The sequence below is a fragment of the Nerophis lumbriciformis genome, linkage group LG10 (genome assembly GCF_033978685.3).
Source record: "Nerophis lumbriciformis linkage group LG10, RoL_Nlum_v2.1, whole genome shotgun sequence".
NCBI lineage: Eukaryota > Metazoa > Chordata > Actinopteri > Syngnathiformes > Syngnathidae > Nerophis > Nerophis lumbriciformis.
In genome coordinates this window covers 52,983,252-53,001,948 of record NC_084557.2, presented here as the reverse complement: position 1 = coordinate 53,001,948, position 18,697 = coordinate 52,983,252, and the positions used below count along the sequence as shown (strand labels likewise).

Here is an 18,697-nt window from a genome sequence, read left to right as displayed (position 1 = left end):
CATTTATTTTTTACTTTGCTTCTTATTACTTTTAGAAATACAATTTTAGAGAAAAAATACAACCTTAAAAATGATTTTAGGATTTTTAAACAAATATACCTTTTTACCTTTTAAATTTATTCCTCTTCTTTCCTGACAATTTAAATCAATGTTCAAGTAAATTTATTTATTTTTTATTGTAATGAATAATAAATATTTTAGCTTCTGTTTTTTCGACGAAGAATATTTGTGAAATATTTCTTCAAACTTACTATGATTAAAATTCAAAAAAATTATTCTGGCAAATCTAGAAAATCTGTAGAATCAAATTTAAATCTTATTTCAAAATATTTTGAATTTCTTTTAAAATTTTTGTTCTGGAAAATCTAGAAGAAATACTGATTTGTCTTTGTTAGAAATATAGCTTGGTCCAATTTGTTAAATATTCTAACAAAGTGCAGATTGGATTTTAACCAATTTAAAACATGTCATCAAAATTCTAAAATGTATCTTAATCAGGAAAAATTACTAATGATGTTCCATAAATTCTTTTTTTAATTTTTTCAAAAAGATTCAAATTAGCTAGTTTTTCTCTTCTTTTTGTCGGTTGAATTTTGAATTTTAAAGAGTCGAAATTGAAGATACACTATGTTTCAAAATTATATTTTAATTATTTTCGTGTTTTCTCCTCTTTTAAACCGTTCAATTAAGTGTTTTTTTCATCATTTATTCTCTACAAAAAACCTTCCGTAAAAGGAAAAAAAAAATGTACGACGGAATGACAGACAGAAATACCCATTTTTTTATATATATAAATTAATTTATTTAGCTATTCTTGTTTAAATCACACTTATGTGTAACTTACAAATGACAATATATTTATTTATTTAGGTGTGTATCAAACTGGTAGCCCTTCGCATTAATCAGTACCCAAGAAGTAGTTTTTGGTTTCAAAAAGGTTGGTGACCCCTGTACTAGGGCATCAAATCAGTGTCAGTTGAGTCGGTCCATAGGTTGCCTGTAGGGATTTTTAATGTCCAGCAGATGTCAGTATTTAGTGACACAGTATCGACACAGTATCAATACAGTTTTGCAATGTGTCGAAACGCTTCATGACGCCTCATCAACCCATCACTACCCAGCTGTAATAAATCCTTTAGAAGAAGACAGCCTGCTGTTTCCTTTAACTTGGACACACACATCTATACCTTTGGCCATTCTAAGACAGTCATTTCCAGGAGTTATCTCACCCTCTGAGAAGTTTTACTAATGTTTTCCAATGTTGTAAAAATGTGTAGAATAAATATTACATTTCAACATTTCTGTCAACGAAGATTTGCGTCAGCCTGCGACACATAGTCATTTTGATAGTAGGCTAATATAGCTAATTAGCTACTTACATCATGTGTTGCCATCATTATAAGACTTATATAAGACTTTTTGCGGCTCCAGACAGATTACTATTTTGTATTTGTGGTCCAATACGGCTCTTTCAACATTTTGGGTTGCCGACCCCTGCTCTGGTACGTGCGTCACGTTTAACATTTAAAGGTCCTCCTCTGTAGGAGGACAAACACGACACAAACCTTCCTAATTGTTATAACTACCACTGTTTAATATGTTTGTGTTTATGTTTCACTGATGACAGTATTCGGGGAGTGCCGTTTTGTCCTACTAATTTCAGCGGCGTTTGAACTCACTGTTGGGTGGACTGTGACTGACCAGTTTGTTTACATGTACAACTTTCTCCGACACTGCCACATAAAGAAGTGTTTTATGCCACTCCTTCTTTGTCACATTTTGTCCACCAAACGTTTTATACTGTGCGTGAATGCACAAAAGTGAGCTTATTGACTTGTTGGAGTACTAATAAGGCATATTTGGTCACTGCATGACTGCAAGCTAGTCGATGCTAACGTGCTATTTCGGCTAGCTACTCAGTGGCCTAGTGGTTAGAGTGTCCGCCCTGAGATGGGTAGGTTGTGAGTTCAAACCCCGGCCGAGTCATACCAAAGACTATAAAAATGGGAGCCATTACCTCCCTGCTTGGCACTCAGCATCAAGGGTTGGAATTGGGGGTTAAATCACCAAAAATAATTCCCGGGCGTGGCCACCGCTGCTGCCCACTGCTCCCAGGGGGTGATCAAGGGTGATGGGTCAAATGCAGAGGACAAATTTCACCACACCTAGTGTGTGTGTGTGTGACAATCATTGGTACTTTAACTTTAACTTAACTAGCTGTATGTACATATTGCATCATTATGCCTCGCCATCTTGTTCCAGACCACAGCAAACGTTAGCCAGCTTGCAAAGATTGTAATAAATCCATTAGAAGAAGACAGCCTGTCGTTTCCTTTAACTTGGACACACACATCTATACCTTTGGCCATTCTAAGACAGTCATTTCCAGGAGTTATCTCACCCTCTGAGAAGTTTTACTAATGTTTTCCAATGTTGTAAAAATGTGTAGAATAAATATTACATTTCAACATTTCTGTCAACGACACATAGTCATTTTGATAGTAGGCTAATATAGCTAATTAGCTACTTACATCATGTGTTGCCATTATTATAAGACTTACCGTATTTTCCGCACTATTAGCCGCACCTAAAAACCACAAATTTACTCAAAAGCTGACAGTGCGGCTTATAACCCGGTGCGCTTTATATATGGATTAATATTAAGATTCATTTTCATAAAGTTTCGGTCTCGCAACTACGGTAAACAGCCGCCATCTTTTTTCCCCCGTAGAAGAGGAAGTGCTTCTTTTTCTACGCAAGCAACCGCCAAGGTAAGCACCCGCCCCCATAGAACAGGAAGCGCTTCTTCTTCTACTGTAAGCAACCACCCGCCCGCGTAGAAGAAGAAGAAGAAGCGCGCGGATATTACGTTTCATTTCCTTTGTGTGTTTACATCTGTAAAGACCACAAAATGGCTCCTACTAAGCGACAGCTTTCCGGTTCATGAAAAGACGCAATCTCTCCATCCGCACACGGACTACTATTTCACAGCAACTGCCTAAAGACTTTCAAGAAAAGCTGGCTACTTTCCGTGCATATTGTAAAAACAAGATAGCTGGAAAAAAAGATCCGGCCAGAGAACATTATCAACATGGACGAGGTTCCACTGACTTTTGATATTCCTGTGAACCGCACTGTGTATACAACGGGAGCACGTACGGTGAATATTCGCACCACAGGGAATGAGAAGTCATCCTTCACTGTGGTTCTAGCTTGCCATGCTAATGGCCAGAAACTTCCACCCATGGTGATATTCAAAAGGAAGACCTTGCCAAAAGAGACCTTTCCAGCCGGCGTCATCATAAAAGCTAACTCGAAGGGATGGATGGATGAAGAAAAGATGAGTGAGTGGTTAAGGTAAGTTTACGCGAAGAGGCCGGGTGGCTTTTTTCACGCAGCTCCGTCCATGTTGATATACGACTCCATGCGCGCCCACATCACGCTGGTTTTTAATATATTATTAAAGTTTGACTGACCTATCTGACTGTTTTTTTGACATTCCTTTAGCGCAGTTAGATGCGGCTTATAACACGGGGCGGCTTATAGGTGGACAAAGTTTTGAAATATGCCGTTCATTGAAGGCGCGGCTTATAACCCAGGGCGCCTTATGGTGCGGAAAATACGGTATATAAGAATTTTCGCGGCTCCAGACAGATTACTATTTTGTATTTGTGGTCCAATACAGCTCTTTCAACATTTTGGGTTGCCGACCCCTGCTCTGGTACGTGCGTCACGTTTAACATTTGAAGGCCGCCTGTGAGACTGTTTATTGATGTTCTAACTGTGATATGTGTCCCTGGAGCCTGTTTATGAGCACCAAATGTGAGAAGAATCTACAACTTCCCTCACTTCTTTACTCCACTTTTTGTGCCACTTCAGCTTCAGCTTCAGCTTCAGTCCTCCCTCCTGGCTTGTTGGCCCCCGTCGACTGTGAAAGTGGCCCCATGTGTGAGCTTCTGATGGCTGTTATGCCTTGATGACCCCATCTGCCAGCGCTCCACTGTAAATCACAGCCCTCAGTCTCGACCCCTTTGCTAAAAAATATGAGCTTTCCACTTGTGGGATTTTTCTGACATTTAAATGACATGACACTCGGCTAAAAGATGAACATTATTAATTCATAATATGAGGTGAAATGAAGGATACGAGGTATAAATGGAGGTTAGCGCTGCAATGAAATGTTTTTACGATAAACCCGTCAGACAGTGTGGACAAACTACTGACTTTATGTCTCCTATGCGATAGATCTTCATGACTATTATGTTTTATCTGTGTCTTTTAAATATATGAGTAATTATGTTCTGTAAATCACATTGGGCTCATACATATGTATGCAATAAATAACTAATACAAGCAGTATTTAACTTGTAATACTTTTAAACATAAATTGAATCTGTCTAAATCAATATCCTGATGACCTAGTGATGCAGAAATGAAAGAGCCTCATTTTTATTGTGCCAAAAAGCTCTCCTAACAACAGAATGAAGATTTTTTTTTTTTTAATACTCTTTGCCCTTTACAAGAAAACATACCTATAAAGTATTTTTTGCTCATAACTTGTTACTTTTGAACTTAAGTGCCAGCATTTACATACTCATTTATTTAAATATGGAAAAAAGGTTATTTTTTTGTGATGAATGAAAACATTAAAAAAACAAAGTTTCCATGCCATGAAGAGTGTTTAAAATAAAACATTAGTAACTGATGCAATAAAACTGTCATAGCATTGCAAAACAAAAAACTATTCAACCACATCAGAGGGTTGTTCTTGAACTGGATAAGAAGCTACTTGATAGGCTGAACAGTTTGACGTTGGAACGCTTTGAATCGGTTGAAAAATGTGGAAATGGTGAAAGTTTGAAAAATGACCGATTCATTTTGAATGGGGAAAAATGTCCCGGAAAACCTGGAATTCTGGGAAATCTGGGAATTTTTTGGAATTTGTCAAGGGAAAGCCAGCGATTCCCGAATAGGCTGAACAGTTTGAAGTTGGAACGCTTTGAATCGGTTGAAAAATGTGGAAATGGTGAAAGTTTGAAAAATGGCCAATTCATTTTGAATGGGAAAAATGTCCCAGAAAACCTGGAATTCTGGGAAATCTGGGAAATTTTTGAAATTTGTCAAGGGAAATCCCGCAACTGCCGAATAGGTTGAACAGTTTGAAGTTGGAACACTTTGAATCGGTTGAAAAATGTGGAAATGGTGAAAGTTTGAAAAAATGGCAAATTCATTTTGAATGGGAAAAATTTCCCGGTAAACCTGGAATTCTGGGAATTTTTTTGAATTTTTCAAGGAAAAGCCCGCGATTGCCGAATAGGCTGAATAGTTTGAAGTTGGAACGCTTTGAATCGGTTGAAAAATGTGGAAATGGTGAAAGTTTGAAAAATGGTCAATTCATTTTGAATGGGAAAAATGTCCCGGAAAACCTGGAATTCTGAGAAATCTGGGAATCTTTGGGAATTTGTCAAGGGAAAGCCTGCGATTCCTGAATAGGCTGAACAGTTTGAAGTTGGAACGCTTTGAATCGGTTGAAAAATGTGGAAATGGTGAAAGTTTGAAAAATGGCCAATTTATTTTGAATTGGAAAGATTTCCCGGAAAACCTGGAATTCTGGGAATTTTTGGGAATTTTTCAAGGAAAAGCCAGCGATTCCCGAATAAGCTGAACAGTTTGAAGTTGGAACGCTTTGAATCGGTTGAAAAATGTGGAAATGGTGAAAGTTTGAAAAATGGTCAATTCATTTTGAATGGGAAAAATGTCCCGGAAAACCTGGAATTCTGAGAAATCAGGGAATCTTTGGGAATTTGTCAAGGGAAAGCCTGCGATTCCCGAATAGGTTGAACAGTTTGAAGTTGGAACGCTTTGAATCGGTTGAAAAATGTGGAAAAGGTGAAAGTTTGAAAAATGGCCAATTCATTTTGAATGGGAAAAATGTCACAGAAAACATGGAATTCTGGGAAATCTGGGAATTTTTGGAATTTCTCAAGGGAAAGCCTGCAATTCCCGAATAGGCTGAACAGTTTGAAGTTGGAACGCTTTGAATCGGTTGAAAAATGTGGAAAAGGTGAAAGTTTGAAAAATGGCCAATTCATTTTGAATGGGAAAAATGTCCCCGAAAACCTGGAATTCTGGGAAATTTGGGAATTTTTAGAATTTGTCAAGGGAAAGCCTGCGATTCCCGAATAAGCTGAACAGTTTGAAGTTGGAACGCTTTGAATCGGTTGAAAAATGTGGAAATGGTGAAAGTTTGAAAAATGGTCAATTCATTTTGAATGGGAAAAATGTCCCGGAAAACCTGGAATTCTGAGGAATCTGGGAAATTTTTGATATTTGTCAAGAGAAAGCCTGCGATTCCCGAATAGGCTGAACAGTTTGAAGTTGGAACGCTTTGAATCGGTTGAAAAATGTGGAAATGGTGAAAGTTTGAAAAATGGCCAATTCATTTTGAATGGGAAAAATGTCCCAGAAAACCTGGAATTCTGGGAAATCTGGGAATTTTTTGGAATTTGTCAAGGGAAAGCCCGCAAATGCCGAATAGGCTGAACAGTTTGAAGTTGGAACACTTTGAATCGGTTGAAAAATGTGGAAATGGTGAAAGTTTGAAAAATGTCCAATTCATTTTGAATGGGAAAAATTTGCCGGAAAACCTGAAATTCTGCAAAATCTGAGAATTTTTGGAATTCGTCAAGGGAAAGCCTGTGATTCCCGATTAGGCTGAACAGTTTGAAGTTGGAACGCTTTGAATCGGTTGAATAATGTGGAAATGGCGAAAGTTTGAAAAATGGCTAATTCATTTTGAATGGGAAAAATTTCCCAGAAAACCTGAAATTCTGCGAAATCTGAGAAGTTTTTGGAATTTGTCAAGGGAAAGCCCGCGATTGCCGAATAGGTTGAACAGTTTGAATTTGGAACACTTCGAATCGGTTGAAAAATGTGGAAATGGTGAAAGTTTGAAAAATGGCCAATTCATTTTGAATGGGAAAAATCTGCCGGAAAACCTGAAATTCTGCAAAATCTGAGAATTTTTGGAATTTGTCAAGGGAAAGCCTGTGATTCCTGATTAGGCTGAACAGTTTGAAGTTGGGACGCTTTGAATCGGTTGAAAAATGTCGAAATGGTGAAAGTTTGAACAATGGCCAATTAATTTTGAATGGGAAAAATGTCCCGGAAAACCTGGAATTCTGGGAATTTTTGGGAATTTTTCAAAGAAAAGCCTGCGATTGCCGAATAGGCTGAACAGTTTGAAGTTGGAACGCTTTGAATCGGTTGAAAAATGTTGAAATGGTGAAAGTTTGAAGAATGGCCAATTATTTTTGAATGGGAAAAATGTCCCGGAAAACATGGAATTCTGGGAAATCTGGGAATTTTTTGGAATTTGTCAAGGGAAAGCCTGCAATTCCCAAATAGGCTGAACAGTTTGAAGTTGGAACGCTTTGAATCGGTTGAATAATGTGGAAATGGCGAAAGTTTGAAAAATGGCTAATTCATTTTGAATGGGAAACATTTCCCAGAAAACCTGAAATTCTGCGAAATCTGAGAAGTTTTTGGAATTCGTCAAGAGAAAGCCCGCGATTCCCGAATAGGCTGAACAGTTTGAAGTTGGAACGCTTTGAATCGGTTCAAAAATGGTTCAAAAATCTGCCATCAGTGTGTGAATGTGTGTGTGTGAATGGGTGAATGTGGAAATAGTGTCAAAGCGCTTTAAGTTCCTTTAAAAAAAGGTAAAAAAGCGCTATATAAGTACAACCCATTTAACCATTTACCAAAATGGTTTGAAGCAATAGGTGAAGCTAGGCGAAGACACTTCAACAGAGCTAAATATATCCTGTGGTGTACCTCAGGGGTCAATACTACGACCAAAATTGTTCAACTATACTAAGTATTTCTATGGTTGGAATCTGTGCTTTTGCATGATATTTTAGTGACTAGTGTCTAGTCCTGATATCAATATTATTTCGATACTTTTCTACATTAAGGGGACCAGAAAAAATTGCATTGTTGGCTTTATTTTAACAAAAAATAAGATTTCCCAGAATTCCAGGTTTTCCGGGACATTTTTCCCATTCAAAATGAATTGGCCATTTTTAAAATGTTCACCATTTCCACATTTTTCAACCGATTCAAAGCGTTCCAACTTCAAACTGTTCAGCCTATTCGGGAATCCCTTGACAAATTCCAAAAAATTCCAAGATTTCCCAGAATTCCAGGTTTTCCGGGACATTTTTCCCATTCAAAATGAATTGGCCATTTTTAAAATTTTCACCATTTCCACAATTTTCAACCGATTCAAAGCGTTCCAACTTCAAACTGCTCAGCCTATTCGGGAATCCCGGACTTTCCCTTGACAAATTCCAAAAAATTCCCAGATTCCCAGAATTCCAGGTTTTCCGGGACATTTTTCCCATTCAAAATGAATAGATCATTTTTCAAACTTTCACCATTTCCACATTTTTCAACCGATTCAAAGCGTTCCAACATCAAACTGTTCAGCCTATTCGGAAATCCCTTGACTAATTCCAAAGATATTCCCAGATTTCCCAGAATTCCAGGTTTTCCGGGACATTTTTCCCATTCAAAATGAATTGGCCATTTTTAAAATGTTCACCATTTCCACATTTTTTAACCGATTCAAAGCGTTCCAACTTCAAACTGTTCAGCCTATTCGGGAATCGCGGACTTTCCCTTGACAAATTCCAAAAAATTCCCAGATTTCCCAGAATTCCAGGTTTTCCGGGACATTTTTCCCATTCAAAATGAATTGGCCATTTTTCAAACTTTCACCATTTCCAAATTTTTCAAAGGATTCAGAGCGTTCCAACTTCAAACTGTTCAGCCTATTCGGGAATCCCTTGACAAATTCCAAAAAAAATCCCAGATTTCCCAGAATTCCAGGTTTTCCGGGACATTTTTCCCATTCAAAATGAATTGGCCATTTTTAAAATGTTCACCATTTCCACATTTTTCAACCGATTCAAAGCGTTCCAACTTCAAACTGTTCAGCCTATTCGGGAATCCCTTGACAAATTCCAAAAAAATTCCCAGATTTCACAGAATTCCAGGTTTTTCCGGGACATTTTTCCCATTCGAAATGAATTGACCATTTTTAAAATTTTCACCATTTCCACATTTTTCAACCGATTCAAAGCGTTCCAACTTCAAACTGTTCAGCCTATTCGGGAATCCCTTGACAAATTCCAAAAAAAATCCCAGATTTCCCAGAATTCCAGGTTTTCCGGGACATTTTTCCCATTCAAAATGAATTGGCCATTTTTAAAATGTTCACCATTTCCACATTTTTCTACCGATTCAAAGCGTTCCAACTTCAAACTGTTCAGCCTATTCGGGAATCCCTTGACAAATTCCAAAAAACTTCCCAGATTTCCCAGAATTCCAGGTTTTCTGGGACATTTTTCCCATTCAAAATTAATTGGCCATTTTTCAAACTTTCACCATTTCCAAATTTTTCAACCGATTCAAAGCGTTCCAACTTCAAATTGTTCAGCCTATTCGGGAATCCCTTGACAAATTCCAAAAAAATTCCCAGATTTCCCAGAATTCCAGGTTTTCCGGGACATTTTTCCCATTCAAAATGAATTGGCCATTTTTAAAATGTTCACCATTTCCACATTTTTCAACCGATTCAAAGCGTTCCAACTTCAAACTGTTCAGCCTATTCGGAAATCCCTTGACAAATTCCAAAGAAATTCCCAGATTTCCCAGAATTCCAAGTTTTCCGGGACATTTTTCCCATTCAAAATGAATTGACCATTTTTAAAATTTTCACCATTTCCACATTTTTCAACCGATTCAAAGCGTTCCAACTTCAAACTGTTCAGCCTATTCGGGAATCGCGGACTTTCCCTTGACAAATTCCAAAAAATTCCCAGATTTCCCAGAATTCCAGGTTTTCTGGGTCATTTTTCCCATTCAAACTGAATAGGTCATTATTCAAACTTTCACCATTTCCACATTTTTCAACCGATTCAAAGCGTTCCAACTTCAAACTGTTCAGCCTATTCGGGAATCCCTTGACAAATTCCAAAAAAATTCCCAGATTTCCCAGAATTCCAGGTTTTCCGGGACATTTTTCCCATTCAAAATGAATTGGCCATTTTTAAAATGTTCACCATTTCCACATTTTTCACCCGATTCAAAGCGTTCCAACTTCAAACTGTTCAGCCTATTCGGGAATCCCTTGACAAATTCCAAAAAACTTCCCAGATTTCCCAGAATTCCAGGTTTTCCGGGACATTTTTCCCATTCAAAATGAATAGATCATTTTTCAAACTTTCACCATTTCCACATTTTTCAACCGATTCAAAGCGTTCCAACTTCAAACTGTTCAGCCTATTCGGGAATCACAGGCTTTCCCTTGACAAATTCCAAAAAATTCCCAGATTTCCAGGTTTTCCGGGACATTTTTTCCCCATTCAAAATGAATTGGCCATTTTTCAAACTTTCCCCATTTCCACATTTTTCAACCGATTCAAACCATTCCACCTCCAACACATTCCACCATTCTGGAAATTCAAACTATCCTTTTTCCAAGTTCAAACAAATTCAGAATTGTCCAGAATTCCTGTCCTATTTCCACCCTTTTTTCTGACGACTACTCTTTCCACATTTTGACGCATTTCAATCGTTCCACCGTCAAAACATTCCTCTTAATCAGGACAAAAAACGAAGTTGTTTTTTTTAAAAGGAAAAATTCCCGGTTTTCCCGTAATACCATTTCTCAATTCAACATGTTACTACTTCAACATTTCTCCACCGATTTGAAACATTTCAACCCCAAACATTTCAACTCATTCAGAATATTCAAGTTTTTTTTTACCATTTTCAAAAAAATTCCCGCTTTTCCAGAAATTCCCAAATTTGGGGGGAATGTCCCCTTGAAATCAATGTTGCATTCTTCACTTTAAGAGACTGTTCAATGATGAACATCTTGTTTTTATTTTGAGATAAAGATTATGTATGTATTTAATATTTGTGTGCTTACTATGGTATATTATTTATTTATTATTTATTTGTCCACATTGCTGTGGTATGATTGAATAAGCTCTGCTTCTTCCTACTCCTTTTCGGACGTGCTGTGATAAAACAACTGGACGTGTGTGATGAATGACATTGCATCGTATGCACGTTCCACATAAACTGAAACTGAAACTGAAACTGATGTCAACAATGTAAACAAAGCAGTAAACAATCACTTGTCAATAATTCAACTTATTAGATGTTATTGTTTCACTGTGGGAAAAGTAGTTGATGAAAGTTACCTTGAGCAAGGAGGACTCCCAGCAGCGAAGTGAGGAGAACGACGTGCATACCCATGTGGTGAAGGTTAGAACCCATGTGGTGAAGGTTAGAACCCACGTGGTGGTGGTTCCACATCCCAAGGCAAGTGTTGGAACAAAAAAGAAGCTTCTTGGCGTACAAAACCAGACGCGGCGGCTCCGGTAGGAAAGAGCGGAGGAGTGATGGAGTTCCCGCAGGACTCGGAGTCTAATAATGACGAGACAAAAACACCCACTTTCACTTCGGCGCGTCCACGCTTGCCGCGAACTCGCGATTGCGCAATCATGACGAGGCAAGTTGTTAGACGCCGTTCAAAGCATGAGAAACTTAACTTGTGATTAATGATGGAGTTGACAGCAAGACTTGGGGCGAGTTGGGATAAAAAAAGGAGATTAGTATTGACGGGCTGCTCCTTAAATAACAACATTGTTTCGCTGTTGGACTTTGGACTTTGCTCGAAGACTCCCCCTGCAGGAGCGAGGCACACATTACATGTAAGGAAGTGGCATTAGTCGCAACATAAATAATATACATCATTCATTTATTGTGTGAATTTATTTATTTATTTAATTATTTATTTATGAATTTATTTATAAATCATTTTAAATAATTTAAATTATTAATTATTAATTTTAAATAAGTTAAATTATTTATGTATTTATGTATTCATTTATTTATGAATTTATTTATGCTTTTGAGCATATGCATTTCTACACCAACTTTCATCTATTTATTCAACTTATTCTTATTCTTCTTCTCCACATTTTTGGTGTGTTCTACCTTCCACATTTTCACCCGATTCAAAGCGTTCCAACTTCAAACTGTTCAGCCTATTCGGGAATCCCTTGAAAAATTCAAAAAATTCCCAGATTTTCTAGAATTCCAGGTTTTCCGGGACATTTTTCCCATTCAAAATGAATTGGCCATTTTTCAAACTTTCACCATTTCCACATTTTTCAACCGATTCAAAGCGTTCCAACATCAAACTGTTCAGCCTATTCGGGAATCCCTTGACAAATTCCCCAAAAATTCCCAGATTTCCCAGAATTCCAGGTTTTCCGGGACATGTTTCCCATTCAAAATGAATTGGTCATTTTTCAAACTTTCACCATTTCCACATTTTTCAACCGATTCAAAGCGTTCCAACTTCAAACTGCTCAGCCTATTCGGGAATCCCTTGAAAACTTCCAAAAATTACCAGATTTTCCAGAATTCCAGGTTTTCCGGGACATTCTTCTCTTTCAAAATGAAATGGGCTGTTTTTCAAACTTTCACCATTTCCACATTTTTCAACCGATTCAAAGCGTTCCAACTTCAAACTGTTCAGCCTATTCGGGAATCCCTTGACAAATTCCCAAAAAATTCCCAGATTTCACAGAATTCCAGGTTTTTCCAGGACATTTTTCCCATTCAAAATGAATTGGCCATTTTTAAAATGTTCACTATTTCCACATTTTTCAACCGATTCAAAGCGTTCCAACTTCAAACTGTTCAGCCTATTCGGGAATTGCAGGCTTTCCCTTGAGAAATTCCAAAAATTCCCAGATTTCCCAGAATTCCAGGTTTTCTGGGACATTTTTCCCATTCAAAATGAATTGACCATTTTTCAAACTTTCACCATTTTCACATTTTTCAACCGATTCAAAGCGTTCCAACTTCAAACCATTCAGCCTATTCGGGAATCCCGGGCTTTCTTTTGACAAATTCAAAAAAATTCCCAGATTTCCCAGAATTCGATGTTTTCCAGGACATTTTTCCCATTAAAAATGAATTGACTATTTTTTAAACGGTCACCATTTCCACATTTTTCAACCGGTTCAAAGCGTTCCAACTTCAAACCATTCAGCCTATTCGGGAATCCCGGGCTTTCCCTTGACAAATTCCAAAAAATTCCCAGATTTCCTAGAATTTGCTGTTTTCCAGGACATTTTTCCCATTAAAAATGAATTGACTATTTTTTAAACGGTCACCATTTCCACATTTTTCAACCGATTCAAAGCGTTCCAACTTCAAACTGTTCAGCCTATTTGGGAATCGCGGGCTTTCCCTTGACGAATTCCCAAAAATTCTCAGATTTCCCAGAATTCCAAGTTTTCCGAGACATTTTTCCCATTCAAAATGAATTGACCATTTTTCAAACTTTCACCATTTCCACATTTTTTAACCGATTCAAAGCATTCCAACTTCAAACTGTTCAGCCTATTCGGGAATCCCTTGACAAATTCCAAAAAAGTTCCCAGATTTCCCTTTCAAAATGAAATGGGCCGTTTTTCAAACTTTCACCATTTCCACATTTTTCAACCGATTCAAAGCGTTCCAACTTCAAACTTTTCAGCCTATTCGGGAATTGCGGGCTTTTCCTTGAGAAATTCCAAAACATTCCCAGATTTCCCAGAATTCCAGGTTTTCCGGGACATTTTTCCCTTTCAAAATGAAATGGGTCGTTTTTCAAACTTTCACCATTTCCACATTTTTCAACCGATTCAAAGCGTTCCAACTTCAAACTGTTCAGCCTATTCGGGAATCCCTTGACAAATTCCCAAAAAATTCCCAGATTTCCCAGAATTCCAGGTTTTCCGGGACATGTTTCCCATTCAAAATGAATTGGTCATTTTTCAAACTTTCACCATTTCCACATTTTTCAACCGATTCAAAGCGTTCCAACTTCAAACTGCTCAGCCTATTCGGGAATCCCTTGAAAACTTCCAAAAATTACCAGATTTTCCAGAATTCCAGGTTTTCCGGGACATTCTTCTCTTTCAAAATGAAATGGGCTGTTTTTCAAACTTTCACCATTTCCACATTTTTCAACCGATTCAAAGCGTTCCAACTTCAAACTGTTCAGCCTATTCGGGAATCCCTTGACAAATTCCCAAAAAATTCCCAGATTTCACAGAATTCCAGGTTTTTCCAGGACATTTTTCCCATTCAAAATGAATTGGCCATTTTTAAAATGTTCACTATTTCCACATTTTTCAACCGATTCAAAGCGTTCCAACTTCAAACTGTTCAGCCTATTCGGGAATTGCAGGCTTTCCCTTGAGAAATTCCAAAAATTCCCAGATTTCCCAGAATTCCAGGTTTTCTGGGACATTTTTCCCATTCAAAATGAATTCACCATTTTTCAAACTTTCACCATTTTCACATTTTTCAACCGATTCAAAGCGTTCCAACTTCAAACCATTCAGCCTATTCGGGAATCCCGGGCTTTCTTTTGACAAATTCAAAAAAATTCCCAGATTTCCCAGAATTCGATGTTTTCCAGGACATTTTTCCCATTAAAAATGAATTGACTATTTTTTAAACGGTCACCATTTCCACATTTTTCAACCGGTTCAAAGCGTTCCAACTTCAAACCATTCAGCCTATTCGGGAATCCCGGGCTTTCCCTTGACAAATTCCAAAAAATTGCCAGATTTCCTAGAATTTGCTGTTTTCCAGGACATTTTTCCCATTAAAAATGAATTGACTATTTTTTAAACGGTCACCATTTCCACATTTTTCAACCGATTCAAAGCGTTCCAACTTCAAACTGTTCAGCCTATTTGGGAATCGCGGGCTTTCCCTTGACGAATTCCCAAAAATTCTCAGATTTCCCAGAATTCCAAGTTTTCCGAGACATTTTTCCCATTCAAAATGAATTGACCATTTTTCAAACTTTCACCATTTCCACATTTTTTAACCGATTCAAAGCATTCCAACTTCAAACTGTTCAGCCTATTTGGGAATCGCGGGCTTTCCTTTGACGAATTCCCAAAAATTCCCAGATTTCCCAGAATTCCAGGTTTTCCGGGACATTTTTCCCATTCAAAATGAATTGACCATTTTTCAAACTTTCACCATTTCCACATTTTTCAACCGATTCAAAGCGTTCCAACTTCAAACTGTTCAGCCTATTCGGGAATCCCTTGACAAATTCCAAAAAAAATCCCAGATTTCCCAGAATTCCAGGTTTTCCGGGACATTTTTTCCATTCAAAATGAATTGGTAATTTTTCAAACTTTCACCATTTCCACATTTTTCAACCGATTCAAAGCGTTCCAACTTCAAACTGCTCAGCCTATTCAGGAATCCCTTGAAAAATTCCAAAAATTCCCAGGTTTTCCGGGACATTCTTCCCTTTCAAAATGAAATGGGCCGTTTTTCAAACTTTCACCATTTCCACATTTTTCAACCGATTCAAAGCGTTCCAACTTCATACTGCTCAGCCTATTCGGGAATCCCTTGACAAATTCCAAAAAATTCCCAGATTTCCCAGAATTCCAGGTTTTAAAAATGAATTCAAAGCGTTCCAACTTCAAACTGTTCAGCCTATTTGGGAATCACGGACTTTCTCTTGACAAATTCCAAAAGATTCACAGATTTCCCAGAATTCCAGGTTTTCCGGGACATTTTTCCCATTCAAATTGAATTGGTCATTTTTCCAACTTTCACCGTTTCCACATTTTTCAACCCATTCAAACAATTCCACCTTCAACACAAATCCCCCATTCTGGAAATTCAAACTATCATTTTTTCCAAGTTAAAAAAATTCCAGGATTTTCCAGAATTCCTGCTTTTCCACCCTTTTTTCTGGCGACTACTCCTTCCACATTTTTCAACGCATTTCAACCGTTCTAACACCAAAACATTCCTCTTAATCTAGACAAAACCAAAGTTGTTTTTTGAACTGGAAAAATTCCCGGTTTTCCCAAAATTCCAGGATTTCTTTAATACCATTTCTCAATTCAACATGTTACTACTTCAACATTTCTCGACCGATTTGAATTTTTTTTAACCCCAACCATTTCAACTCATTCAGAACATTCAAGTTTTTTCCAGAAATTCCCAAATTTGGGGGGAATTCTCATTGAAATCAATGGAACATTCTTCAAAGTTCCACAACTCCCACATTTTTCATCTGATTCAAAATGTTCCAACTTCAAAACATTCAGCCTGTTCTGCTCTACTTCAATGATAAAAAATCCAGGATTTCAGTTAAACTTCAGCATTGGAACATTCACACGCAATTCCTTCAGGAATTGTCTCATCCAGTTATGATTCTTGTTATTAAATCCCAATAGGGAAATCTAATCATCATATTTGTTCTATAAATATAATATCCCATTGGTGTCATCATAAAAGGAGTAAAAGTGTATTGTTACTGATGTTAACACTCTAAATGGATTTCTAGTACCTGTTTATGAGCACCTGACGTGAAAAAATGCTATCATCGTCCTCACTCGTTTGCTATTGAGAGAACGCTTGCTATTGAAGTTGTGGCTAGACATGATACCACCTGTGACCCACACCAAGCTAGACATGATACCACCTGTGACCCACACCAAGCTAGACATGATACCACCTGTGACCCACACCAAGCTAGACATGATACCACCTGTGACCCACACCAAGCTAGACATGATACCACCTGTGACACACACCAAGCCAGACATGATACCACCTGTGACCCACACCAAGCTAGACATGATACCACCTGTGACCCACACCAAGTTAGACATGATACCACCTGTGACCCACACCAAGCTAGACATGATACCACCTGTGACACACACCAAGCTAGACATGATACCACCTGTGACCCACACCAAGCTAGACATGATACGCCCTTGTGAGCCCAATCTTTATTCTTGAACCAGGACTTTCTTTAGTCGTCCACTGCTCCGTGAACCGCTTCAGCGAGCTCAGGCCATTATGTTCTTTACAAGTCTATGTACACTTTTGACCAGGACTGTACATTGAAGTAGTCCTGCTGGTTTATAACTTGACGGGCTTGCCTATGTTTCCTTGCGGCGACCTGATATCAAACCCCCGGGTGAAATGTGTAGACTGGTGGTAGGAGACATGTGGCTCCGGTTAAGACGATCTTTCAAGCTGTCTCGCTGTCACAGTTCCCAGAGTCGGCGGAGCTCACTGATTGAATTTGCAGAGGGTCTGAAGTTGGTACAAAATGTTTATCATCATGCGGCCGCCCAATTATTTCTCTTCCCCCAACTTGCTGCCAAGTCCTTGTGTGCATGTGTGATCACACCACTGCATGCTGACAGTGTCCTGATACATCTCTGACACAGTTTGCAGGTTTGAAGTAAATCAAGAGGGAAATGGTTATTGACTTCTGTTAGTACTACTGGATCAACAAATCATCCTATTAGGGATTTTTTTTTTGGTCTTTTTCAGGTTTCAGGCATATGTTTTTTTAGGTTCTATTCGATCTTAGCATCAGCATCTCAAGTCCACGGACTGCTGGAACGTTTTCTTCTCCGTTGTTTTTGACGGTTGACGAGCGTTTGAAATGCGTCTACTGGACTTACGGGAAAACCGCAATGACCCAGACATAGTCTGAGCACTTAATTCGGGGGCTAATCTGGTCCGGGAACGACATCAAACCAGCCCACAAGTTCAGTTCAAAACTTGAGCGCAACTTGACATTTTTGCAGCGTATTCCTCAAACTGCTACCAGAAAGACGGTTTTCGACTAGTTCCACGTCCAAGGTCTTTTGCCATAAATCTTTAAAAACTGCATTATTCTCCTGTCCTTTGGAGGATCTTTGACTGGCAGAGGGCTCTTGTCTTGTTGAAGATCTTCAACTAGCATTTTTGCAGTCGTACCATTAAAAGAACAACAGAACACTCCAGTTGTATAAATGATCTTTGTGCAAAGCGAGTTGTCTCGTATCAGTGTTCGTTTCCAGAATCGGTCTGCTGACTGCCAAGGGCGAACATCGAGTGCCGTGACACAGACAGAGCATTTCATGAATAGTCACATATTGTGTCTAACTGGGACTGCTGGAACGTTTTCTTCTCCGTTGTTTTTGACGGTTGACGAGCAGTTTGAAATGCGTCTACTGGATTTACGGGAAAACCGCAATGACCCAGACATAGTCTGACCACTTAATTCGGGGGCTAATCTGGTCCGGGAACGACATCAAACCAGCCCACAAGTTCAGTTCAAAACTTGAGAGCAACTTGACATTTCTGCAGCGTATTCCTCAAACTGCTACCAGAAAGTTGGTTGTTGACTAGTTCCACGTCCAAAGTCTTTTGCCATAAATCTTTAAAAACTGCATTATTCTCCTGTCCTTTGGAGGATCTTTGACTGGCAGAGGGCTCTTGTCTTGTTGAAGATCTTCAACTAGCATTTTTTTTTGCAGTGGTACCATTAAAAGAACAACAGAACACTCCAGTTGTATAAATGATCTTTGTGCAAAGCGAGTCGTCTCGTATCAGTGTTTGTTTCCAGAATCGGTCTGATGACTGCCAAGGGCGAACATCGAGTGCCGTGACACAGACAGAGCATTTCATGAATAGTCATATATTGTGTCTAACTGGGACTGCTGGAACGTTTTCTTCTCCGTTGTTTTTGACGGTTGACGAGCAGTTTGAAATGCGTCTACTGGACTTA

The 18,697-nt window shown here is 38.4% G+C and overlaps 1 protein-coding gene across 2 annotated transcripts in view; it reads right to left on the bottom strand.

The window, feature by feature from the left end:
• The window catches only part of fbln1 (fibulin 1), a 208,159-nt gene extending 196,579 nt beyond the window's left edge, over positions 1-11,580 (bottom strand). Inside the window, exon 1 of one of the 2 annotated variants that reach the window (XM_061969426.1) lies at positions 11,277-11,580. In XM_061969426.1, coding sequence (XP_061825410.1) covers positions 11,277-11,391 — 115 coding nt within the window. In that variant the 5' untranslated portion in view covers positions 11,392-11,580. The remainder of the gene's footprint in view (positions 1-11,276) is intronic. The other variant, XM_061969425.2, reaches the window with a different exon arrangement.
• Between the last annotated feature and the right edge of the window lie 7,117 nt (positions 11,581-18,697).